At 45.7% G+C, this 12406-nt stretch overlaps 1 protein-coding gene across 1 annotated transcript in view; it reads right to left on the bottom strand.

The window, feature by feature from the left end:
- Window positions 1-12406, bottom strand: part of LOC110517164 (proto-oncogene vav-like) — a 78418-nt gene that overhangs the window by 24782 nt on the left and 41230 nt on the right. Inside the window, exons 4-8 of the mRNA XM_036948263.1 lie at window positions 6852-6910; window positions 6398-6463; window positions 5565-5673; window positions 4777-4875; window positions 2579-2647 (exon numbers count right to left, since the gene is read on the bottom strand). Of these exons, the coding sequence (XP_036804158.1) occupies window positions 2579-2647; window positions 4777-4875; window positions 5565-5673; window positions 6398-6463; window positions 6852-6910 (402 nt within the window). The remainder of the gene's footprint in view (window positions 1-2578; window positions 2648-4776; window positions 4876-5564; window positions 5674-6397; window positions 6464-6851; window positions 6911-12406) is intronic.

Raw genomic sequence — 12406 nt, 5'->3', positions numbered from 1 at the left:
CACACACAGTTTACCCTACACACACACAGTTTACCCTACGCACACAGTTTACCCTACACACACAGTTTACCCTACACACACACAGTTTACCCTACACACACAGTTTACCCTGTACACACATAGTTTACCCTACACACACACAGTTTACCCTACACACACACAGTTTACCCAGTACACACACAGTTTACCCAGTACACACACAGTTTACCAGTACACACATAGTTTACCAGTACACATACAGAGTTTACCATACACATACAGAGTTTACCCTACACACACAGTTTACCCTACACACACAGTTTACCCTGTACACACACAGTTTACCAGTACACACAGTTTACCCTACACACACACAGTTTACCATACACATACAGAGTTTACCCTACACACACACAGTTTACCCAGTACACACACAGTTTACCAGTACACACACAGTTTACCAGTACACACACAGTTTACCCTGTACACACACAGTTTACCAGTACACACAGTTCACCCTACACACACAGTTTACCAGTACACACAGTTTACCCTGTACACACACACAGTTTACCCTACACACACACAGTTTACCCAGTACACACACAGTTTACCCTACACACACACAGTTTACCAGTACACACACAGTTTACCAGTACACACAGTTTACCCTACACACACAGTTTACCCTACACACACACAGTTTACCCTATACACACACAGTTTACCCTACACACACAGTTTACCCTACACACACACAGTTTACCCTACACACACAGTTTACCCTACACACACAGTTTACCCTACACACACAGTTTACCCTACACACACACAGTTTACCCTACACACACAGTTTACCCTACACACACAGTTTACCCTACACACACAGTTCACCCTACACACACACAGTTTACCCTACACACACAGTTTACCCTACACACACAGTTTACCCTACACACACAGTTTACCCTACACACACAGTTTACCCTACACACACACAGTTTACCCTATACACACACAGTTTACCCTACACACACAGTTTACCCTACACACACAGTTTACCCTACACACACACAGTTTACCAGTACACACAGTTTACCCTACACACACACAGTTTACCCTACACACACACACAGTTTACCCTACACACACAGTTTACCCTACACACACACAGTTTACCCACTACACACACAGTTTACCCACTACACACACAGTTTACCCTGTACACACACAGTTTACCCTGTACACACACAGTTTACCCTACACACACACAGTTTACCCTACACACACACAGTTTACCCTACACACACACACAGTTTACCCTACACACACACACAGTTTACCCTACACACACAGTTTACCCTACATACACACAGTTTACCCACTACACACACAGTTTACCCACTACACACACAGTTTACCCTGTACACACACAGTTTACCCTGTACACACACAGTTTACCCTACACACACACAGTTTACCCTACACACACACAGTTTACACTACATACACACAGTTTACCCACTACACACACAGTTTACCCACTACACACACAGTTTACCCTGTACACACACAGTTTACCCTACACACACAGTTTACCCTACACACACACAGTTTACCCTACACACACAGTTTACCCTACACACACAGCTTACCCTACACACACAGTTTACCCTACACACACAGTTTACCCTACACACACACAGTTTACCCTACACACACAGTTTACCCTACACACACAGTTTACCCTACACACACAGTTTACCCTACACACACAGTTCACCCTACACACACAGTTTACCCTACACACACAGTTTACCCTATACACACAGTTCACCCTACACACACAGTTTACCCTACACACACAGTTTACCCTATACACACAGTTCACCCTACACACACAGTTTACCCTACACACACAGTTTACCCTATACACACAGTTCACCCTACACACACAGTTTACCCTACACACACACCTATGGAGACAATGACTTCTTTCTACAGTCACTATACAAAACATTAGGAACACATGGAATATTCAGTCGGACAGAACATTAGGAACACCTGTTCTTTCCATGACATAGACTGACCAGGTGAATCCAGGTGAAAGTTATGATCCCTTATTGATGTCACTTGTTAAATCCACTTCAATCAGTGTAGATGAAGGGGAGGAGACGAGTTAAAGAAGGATTTTTAAAGCCTCGAGACAAGTGAGACAGGGATTGTGTGTGTGTGTCATTCAGAGTGTGGATGGGCAAGGCAAAATCAAAGTGCCTTTGAACGGGGTATTGTAGTAGGTGCCAGGCGCACCGGTTTGTGTCAAGAACTGCAACGCTGCTGGGTTTTTCACGCTCAACATTTTCCAGTGTGTATCAAGAATGGTCCACCACCCAAAGGACGTCCAGCCAACTTGACACAACTGTGGGAAGCGTTAGAGTCAACACATGCCAGCGTCCCTGTGGAAAGGCTTTCGACACCTTGCTGTGCCCTGACAAACTGAGGCTGTTCTGAGGTCAAAGTATTAGAAAGGTGTTCTTAATGTTTGGTATAGTCAGAGTATAAACACAATACTATGTACAGAAGGAAGAACAGAACATACCGCCGTGTTGATGAAGATGCTCTCTATGTCGTGAGGCTGAAGGAACTTCTGGAGGGGCTTCATGAAGTGCTACGCACACAGAGAGAGAGAGGGAGAGAGAGAGAGTTCAGTTTGACAGCAGTAAGAGAGAGAGAGAGAGAGAGAATTACAGTTCAGTTTGACAGCAGAGAGCGAGAGAGAGAGAGAAAGAGAGACAGAGAGAGAGAGAGAGAGAGAGTGAGAGAGAGAGTTACAGTTAAGTTTGACAGCAGAGAGAGAGAGAGACAGAGACAGAGACAGAGACAGAAGAAGAGATGTAGAGAGAGGAGGGAGAGAGAAGGAGAGAGAGAGGGAGGGAGGAGGGAGAGAGAGAAGAAGAGAGCTAGAGAGAGAGGGAGAGAGAAGGAGGGAGCGAGAAGGAGGGACAGAGAGAGGATGAGAAGGAGAGAGAATGAGAGAGAGAGAAGAGAGCTAGAGAGAAAGAGAGGGAGAGAAGGAGGGAGAATGAGAGAGAGAGAAGAAGAGAGCTAGAGAGAGAAAGAGAGAGGAGGGAGAAAGAAGAGAGCTTGACAGAGCAAGAGAAAGAGAGATGGAGGGACATAGAGAAAGAGAGAAGAAAGTACATAGAGAAAGAGAGAATGAGGGACAGAGAGAAAGAGAGAAGAAGGGACATAGAGAAAGAGAGAATAAGGTATATAGAGAAAGAGAGAATGAGGGACAGAGAGAAAGAGAGGAGAAGGGACATAGAGAAAGAGAGAAGAAGGTATATAGAGAAAGAGAGAATGAGGGACAGAGAGAAAGAGAGAAGAAGGGACATAGAGAAAGAGAGAAGAAGGTATATAGAGAAAGAGAGAATGAGGGACAGAGAGAAAGAGAGAAGAAGGGACATAGAGAAAGAGAGAAGAAGGTATATAGAGAAAGAGAGAATGAGGGACAGAGAGAAAGAGAGAAGAAGGGACATAGAGAAAGAGAGAAGAAGGTATATAGAGAAAGAGAGAATGAGGGACAGAGAGAAAGAGAGAAGAAGGGACATAGAGAAAGAGAGAAGAAGGTATATAGAGAAAGAGAGAATGAGGGACAGAGAGAAAGAGAGAAGAAGGGACATAGAGAAAGAGAGAAGAAGGTATATAGAGAAAGAGAGAATGAGGGACATCGAGAAAGAGAGAAGAAGGTATATAGAGAAAGAGCGAATGAGGGACAGAGAGAAAGAGAGAAGAAGGGACATAGAGAATGAGGGACATAGAAAGAGAGAAGGAGGGGCAGAGAGAAGGAGGGATAGATAGAAAGAGGGGCAGAGAAAGAGAGAAGGAGGGGCAGAGAAAGAGAGAAGGGGGACAGAGAGAAGGAGAGGAGAACAGAGAGAAGGAGAGAAGGAGGACAGAGAGAAAGAGAGAAGGAGGTACATAGAAAGAGAGAAGAAGGACAGAGAAAGAGAGAAGGAGGTACATAGAAAGAGAGAAGAAGGACAGAGAAAGAGAGAAGGAGGGACAGAGAGAAAGAGAGGAGGTACATAGAAAGAGAGAAGAAGGACAGAGAAAGAGAGAAGGAGGGACAGAGAGAAAGAGAGGATGTACATAGAAAAAGAGAAGAAGGACAGAGAAAGAGAGAAGGAGGGACAGAGAGAAAGAGAGAAGGAGGACAGAGAGAAAGAGAGAAGGAGGGACAGAGAGAAAGAGAGAAGGAGGGACAGAGAGAAGGAGGACAGAGAGAAAGAGAGAAGGAGGACAGAGAAAGAGGACAGAGAAAGAGAGAAGGAGGACAGAGAGAAAGAGAGAAGAAGGGACAGAGAGAAAGAGAGGAGGAGGACAGAGAGAAAGAGGACAGAGAGAAAGAGAGGAGGAGGACAGAGAGAAAGAGAGGAGGAGGACAGAGAAAAAGAGAGGAGGAGGACAGAGAGAAAGAGGACAGAGAGAAAGAAAGGAGGACAGAGAGAAAGAGAGAAGGAGGACAGAGAGAAAGAGAGAAGGAGAACAGAGAGAAAGAGAGAAGGAGGACAGAGAAAGAGAGGAGGAGGACAGAGAAAGAGAGGATGAGGAAAGAGAAAGAGAGGATGAGGAAAGAGAAAGAGAGAAGAAGGGACATAGAGAAAGAGAGAAGGGACATAGAGAAAGAGAGAAGAAGGGACATAGAGAAAGAGAGAAGGAGGACAGAGAGAATGAGGACAGAGAGAAGGAGGACAGAGAGAAAGAGAGAAGGAGGACATAGAGAAAAAGTAATACCTGTAATATGGACTCCAGCGTGTCAGTGTATTTCTCCTCTGTCAGTCTGATCTCCTGCAGGCAGCATTCTCTCTTATCCACCTCCATCTTCTGCTGATGCTGCTGTAATACAACCACAATTACACAACCATAACACAACCATAACACAACCATAACACAACCATAACACAACCATAACACAACCATAACAAACCCATAACACAACCATAACACAACCATAACACAACCATAACAAACCCATAACACAACCATAACACAACCATAACACAACCATAACAAACCCATAACACAACCATAACACACCCATAACACAACCATAACAAACCCATAACACACCCATAACACAACCATAACACAACCATAACACAACCATAACACACCCATAACACAACCATAACACAACCATAACAAACCCATAACACAACCATAACAGAACCAATACACAACAATAACAAACCCATAACAAGCCCATAACACAACCATAACACAACCATAACAAACCCATAACACAACTATACACAACAATAACACAACCATAACAAACCCATAACAAAACCATAACAGAACCAATACACAACAATAACAAACCCATAACAAAACCATAACACACCCATAACACAACCATAACTGAACCAATACACAACAATAACAAAACCATAACAGAACCAATACACAACCATAAAATGACCATTCCCGAGTGTAAAAACAGCTCCCCCATCCTTTAAGTGTGAAAACAATGTAGCTGAGTTAACACATCTCTGGTAGTATTGACCGTTGTCTTCTCTCACCATCTCCGATGGCTCATCGGCCCTCATCAGGTCTTCATATATCTCATCCCCCTCATTCTCCTCATCCTCCACACAGTCATAAAGGTCATCATCCTCGTCCACTGTTTCACTGAGAGGGGGAGAGAGGGGAGTGAGAGAGGGGAGGGAGAGAGAGAGAGGGGAGGGAGAGAGAGAGTGGAAGGAAAGAGAAAGGGGAGGGGGAGAGAGAGGGGAGGGAGAGAGAGAGGGGGTGAGAGAGGGAGGGAAGGAGAGGGGAGGGAGGGAAGGAGATGAGAGGGGAGGGAGAGAGAAAGGGGAGGGGGGAGGGAGAGGAGGGAGAGAGAGAGGAGGGAGAGAGATGGGGGAGAGAGGGGGAGAGAGAGGGAGGGAGAGAGAGAGAGTGGAGGGAGGGAGAGAGAGAGAGGGGAGGGAGAGAGGGGGGAGAGAGAGGGGAGGGAGAGAGAAAGGGGAGGGGGAGAGAGAGGGGAGGGAGAGAGAGAGAGAGGGGGTGAGAGAGGGAGGGAAGGAGAGGGGAGGGAGGGAAGGAGATGAGAGGGGAGGGAGAGAGAAAGGGGAGGGGGGAGGGAGAGGAGGGAGAGAGAGAGGAGGGAGAGAGATGGGGGAGAGAGGGGGAGAGAGAGGGAGGGAGAGAGAGAGAGTGGAGGGAGGGAGAGAGAGAGAGGGGAGGGAGAGAGGGGGGAGAGAGAGGGGAGGGAGAGAGAAAGGGGAGGGGAGAGAGAGGGGAGGAAGGGAGAGAGAGGGAGGAAGGGGGAGAGAGAGAGGATCAAATTAGTCATTATGATTCAACACACACACACACACACACATACACACACACACACACAGTAACTTACTCAATCTGGTCAGAGAGACCGTTGTAGATATCATCATCAGCAATACAGACATCAATTGGGAAAGACCTGGAGAGAGAGAGAGAGAGAGAGAGTGGAGAGATGGGAGAGGTGGGGAGAGAGAGAGATGAAGGAGGTGGGGAGAGAGAGAGATGGGGGAGGTGGGGAGAGAGAGAGATGGGGGAGTTGGGGAGAGAGAGATGGGGGAGGTGGGGAGAGAGAGAGGGGAGAGATGGGGGATGTGGGGAGAGAGAGAGAGAGAGAGAGAGAGATGGGGGAGGTGGGGAGAGAGAGAGAGAGAGAGAGAGAGAGAGAGAGAGAGAGAGAGATGGGGGAGGTGGGGAGAGAGAGAGAGATGGGGGAGGTGGGGAGAGAGAGAAGACATAAAGATAGTGTTTAATGTTCCAATAAAGAAGAAAGGAGAATGGTTGATGGTTGAGTTTATAAAGTAACTTACTGGAAACCCTTCTGGATGGAGATGGGGGACTGGGACAGAATGGACAAGGTATCTATCACCTGAAACACAGACATACAGGGGTGACATAGAGAGACATGGGAGGACATAGAGAGACATGGGATGACATAGAGAGACATGGGATGACATAGAGAGACATGGGATGACATAGAAAGACATGGAATGACATAGAGAGACATGGGAAGACATAGAGAGACATGGGATGACATAGAGAGACATGGGATGACATAGAAAGACATGGAATGACATAGAGAGACATGGGAAGACATAGAGAGACATGGGATGACATAGAAAGACATGGAATGACATAGAGAGACATGGGAAGACATAGAGAGACATGGGATGACATAGAGAGACATGGGATGACATACAGGGACATGGGATGACATAGAGAGACATGGGAAGACGTAGAGAGACATGGGATGACATAGAGAGACATGGGATGACATAGAGAGACATGGGATGACATAGAGAGACATGGGATGACATAGGGAGACATGGGATGACATAGAAAGGTATAAAGAGACTTTTTAGATAAATATGCTAGATATTTAATTGCTGTCGTTTTGCTGGTGGTGAGCTGTTTAGCAGACAGAAAACGGAACCTATTTATGAAAGGACACGAGAGGGACAATATACTGGAACGCTTCTATTGCTCCCTCTCTGTCTTACAGTTTTGCTATGACTCAGCAACTGGATGGAGAGAGAGAGAGAGAGAGAGAGACCGAAACTACAGCGTCTTGAAGAAGAGAGAAAGAAGTGAGAGTGAGCGAGAGAGAGAGAAAGAGAGAGAGAAGCTACAGCGTCTTGAAGAGAGAAAGAAGTGAGAGAGAGAGAGAGAGAGAGAGAGAGAGAGAGAAAGAGAGAGAGAGAAAGAAGTGAGAGCAAGAGAGAGAGAGAGAGAGAGAGAGAGAGAGAGAGAGAGAAAGAGAGAGAGAGAGAAAGAAGTGAGAGAGAAAGAAGTGAGAGAGAGAGAAAGAGAGAGAGAGAGAAAGAAGTGAGAGCGAGAGAGAGAGAGAAGTGAAACCTGAAGTAGAGGAGAAGGAAGAGAGCAGATCAACAGAAGACTGGTACTGCATGGACACTATATGGCCATAAGTATGTGGACTGTGTTCTGGGGTCTCAAAGAGAAACAAGCCTTGTTCCTGTAACTGGGTCGGCTTATGGTAACCGTGGTGACACGTTGACAGGAAGCTGTAGAGTGTGAGCAGAATAAAACGAAAGAAAACAGCTGTAACCCCCATGTCAAAGACGACACACACACACACACACACACACACACACACACACACACACACACACACACACACGCACACGCACACGCACGCGCACACACGCACACACACACGTTCAGACGACAGCAAGGGGAACTGCTCCTCCCTTCAGACTCAACAACCCCGAGCCCTCTTGGCCGTCCCGCCCCGACAGCCCCCACCCTCCTGAATAAAACCTGTTGTCTGTTTCCTACTGGACTGTGAAACAGAGCATTCCGAAGGTATTCAGACCCCTCCCCCTTTTCCTACTGGACGGTGAAACAGAACATTCAGAAGGTATTCAGACCCCTCCCCCTTTTCTTACTGGACTGTGAAACAGAGCAATCCGAAAGTATTCAGACCCCTCCCCCTTTTCCTACTGGACTGTGAAACAGAGCATTCCGAAGGTATTCAGACCCCTCCCCCTTTTCCTACTGGACTGTGAAACAGAGCATTCCGAAGGTATTCAGACCCCTCCCCCTTTTCCCACATGTTGTTACGTTACAGCCTTATTCTAAAATGGATTCAATAAAAATAACAATGTTTTAAATCCTCATCAATCTACACACAATAAACCCATAATGACAAAGTGTAAAAAAATGATTTAAAAAAAATAAATGTTTACTAAATGTAAAAACATAAAATGCCTTATTTACATAAGTATTCAGACCCTTTGCTATGAGACTCGAAATTGATCTCCAGTTCATCATGTTTACAAAATATTTTGCATCTTCAAAGAGGGGGGGCCATGTTGTGTAAATCAAATGATACACCTCAAAAAATATATATTTTAATTCCAGGTTGTAAGGCAATAAAATAGTAAAAATGACCCCCCGAGACAGGATTGTGTCGAGGCACAGATCTGGGGAAGGGTACCAAAACATGTCTGCAGCATTGAAGGTCCCCAATAACACAGTGGCCTCCATCATTGTTAAATGGAAGAAGCTGGCCACCCGGCCAAACTGAGCAATCGGGGGAGAAGGGCCTTGCTCAGGGAGGTGACCAAGAACCCGATGGTCACTCTGACAGAGCTCTAGAGTTGCTCTGTGGAGATGGGAGACCCTTCCAGGAGGACAACCATCTCAGCAGCACTCCACCAATCAGGCCTTTAAGGTAGAGTGGCCAGACAGAACCCACTCCTCAGTGAAAGGCACATGACAGCCTGCTTGGAGTTTGCCAAAAAAACCTACTCCAGGGTGCTCAGGACCTCAGACTGGGGCGAAGGTTCACATTCCAACAGGACAACGACCCTAAGCACGCAGCCAAGACAACGCAGGAGTGGCTTCGGGACAAGTCTCTGAATGTCCTTGAGTGGCCCAGCCAGAGCCCGGACTTGAACCCAATCAAACATCTCTGGAGAGACCTGTAAATAGCTGTGCAGCGACGCTCCCTATCCAACCTCAGGCAGAGATGAATGGGAGAAACTCCCCAAATACAGGTGTGCCAAGCTTGTAGTGTCATACCCAAGAAGACTAGAGGCTGTAATCACTGCCAAAGGTGCTTCAACAAAGTACCGAGTAAAAGGTCTGAATACTTATGTAAATATAATATTTACATTTTACATTTTTTATACATTTACAAAAGTTTCTAAAAACCTGTTTTTACATTTGTCATTATGAAGTATTGTGTGTATATTGATGAGGAAGAAAAACAATTTACGCAATTTTAGAACAAGGCTGTAACGTAACGGAAAAGTCAAAGGGTCAGAATATTTTCAGAATGTTCTGTATGTGGTCGTCTCTCCTAGCTATCTGAAGATGAATGGTCGTCTCACCTAGCTATCTGAAGATGAATGCTCTGTATGTGGTCGTCTCACCTAGCTATCTGAAGATGAATGGTCGTCACACCTAGCTATCTGAAGATGAATGGTCGTCTCACCTAGCTATCTGAAGATGAATGGTCGTCTCACCTAGCTATCTGAAGATGAATGGTCGTCTCTCCTAGCTATCTGAAGATGAATGGTCGTCTCACCTAGCTATCTGAAGATGAATGGTCGTCCCACCTAGCTATCTGAAGATGAATGGTCGTCTCACCTAGCTATCTGAAGATGAATGGTCGTCTCACCTAGCTATCTGAAGACGAATGGTCGTCTCTCCTAGCTATCTGAAGATGAATGGTCGTCTCACCTAGCTATCTGAAGATGAATGGTCGTCTTTCCTAGCTATCTGAAGATGAATGGTCGTCTCTCCTAGCTATCTGAAGATGAATGGTCGTCTCACCTAGCTATCTGAAGATGAATGTTCTGTGTGGTCGTCCCACCTAGCTATCTGAAGATGAATGTTCTGTATGTGGTCGTCTCACCTAGCTATCTGAAGACGAATGGTCGTCTCACCTTGCTATCTGAAGATGAATGGTCGTCTCACCTAGCTATCTGAAGATGAATGGTCGTCTCACCTAGCTATCTGAAGATGAATGGTCGTCTCTCCTAGCTATCTGAAGATGAATGTTCTGTATGTGGTCGTCTCACCTAGCTATCTGAAGATGAATGTACTGTATGTGGTCGGCTCACCTAGCTATATGAAGATGAATGGTCGTCTCACCTAGCTATCTGAAGATGAATGGTCGTCCCACCTAGCTATCTGAAGATGAATGTACTGTATGTGGTCGTCTCACCTAGCTATCTGAAGATGAATGGTCGTCTCACCTAGCTATCTGAAGATGAATGGTCGTCCCACCTAGCTATATGAAGATGAATGGTCATCCCACCTAGCTATCTGAAGATGAATGGTCGTCTCACCTAGCTATCTGAAGATGAATGTACTGTATGTGGTCGTCTCACCTAGCTATCTGAAGATGAATGGTCGTCTCACCTAGCTATCTGAAGATGAATGTACTGTATGTGGTCGTCTCACCTAGCTATCTGAAGATGAATCGTCGTCCCACCTAACTATCTGAAGATGAATGGTCGTCTCACCTAGCTATCTGAAGATGAATGTACTGTATGTGGTCGTCTCACCTAGCTATCTGAAGATGAATGGTCGTCTCACCTAGCTATCTGAAGATGAATGGTCGTCTCTCCTAGCTATCTGAAGATGAATGGTCGTCTCACCTATCTATCTGAAGATGAATGGTCGTCTCACCTAGCTATCTGAAGATGAATGGTCGTCTCACCTAGCTATCTGAAGATGAATGTACTGTATGTGGTCGTCTCACCTAGCTATCTGAAGATGAATGGTCGTCCCACCTAGCTATCTGAAGATGAATGGTCGTCTCACCTAGCTATCTGAAGATGAATGTACTGTATGTGGTCGTCTCACCTAGCTATCTGAAGATGAATGGTCGTCTCACCTAGCTATCTGAAGATGAATGGTCGTCTCTCCTAGCTATCTGAAGATGAATGGTTGTCTCACCTAGCTATCTGAAGATGAATGGTCGTCTCACCTAGCTATCTGAAGATGAATGGTCGTCTCTCCTAGCTATCTGAAGATGAATGGTCGTCTCACCTAGCTATCTGAAGATGAATGGTCGTCTCACCTAGCTATCTGAAGATGAATGGTCGTCTCACCTAGCTATCTGAAGATGAATGGTCGTCTCTCCTAGCTATCTGAAGATGAATGGTCGTCTCTCCTAGCTATCTGAAGATGAATGGTCGTCTCACCTAGCTATCTGAAGATGAATGTTCTGTGTGGTCGTCCCACCTAGCTATCTGAAGATGAATGTTCTGTATGTGGTCGTCTCACCTAGCTATCTGAAGATGAATGGTCGTCTCACCTAGCTATCTGAAGATGAATGGTCGTCTCACCTAGCTATCTGAAGATGAATGGTCGTCTCACCTAGCTATCTGAAGATGAATGGTCGTCTCTCCTAGCTATCTGAAGATGAATGTTCTGTATGTGGTCGTCTCACCTAGCTATCTGAAGATGAATGTACTGTATGTGGTCGTCTCACCTAGCTATCTGAAGATGAATGGTCGTCTCACCTAGCTATATGAAGATGAATGGTCGTCTCACCTAGCTATCTGAAGATGAATGGTCGTCCCACCTAGCCATCTGAAGATGAATGTACTGTATGTGGTCGTCTCTCCTAGCCATCTGAAGATGAATGTACTGTAACTGTAAGTCTCTCCTAGCTATCTGAAGATGAATGTACTGTATGTGGTCGTCTCTCCTAGCTATCTGAAGATGAATGTTCTGTGTGGTCGTCTCACCTAGCTATCTGAAGATGAATGGTCGTCTCTCCTAGCCATCTGAAGATGAATGGTCGTCTCTCCTAGCTATCTGAAGATGAATGGTCGTCTCTCCTAGCTATCTGAAGATGAATGGTCGTCTCTCCTAGCTATCTGAA

This window comes from Oncorhynchus mykiss, chromosome 17 (genome assembly GCF_013265735.2).
Source record: "Oncorhynchus mykiss isolate Arlee chromosome 17, USDA_OmykA_1.1, whole genome shotgun sequence".
NCBI lineage: Eukaryota > Metazoa > Chordata > Actinopteri > Salmoniformes > Salmonidae > Oncorhynchus > Oncorhynchus mykiss.
This window is presented reverse-complemented; position numbering and strand designations above follow the sequence as displayed.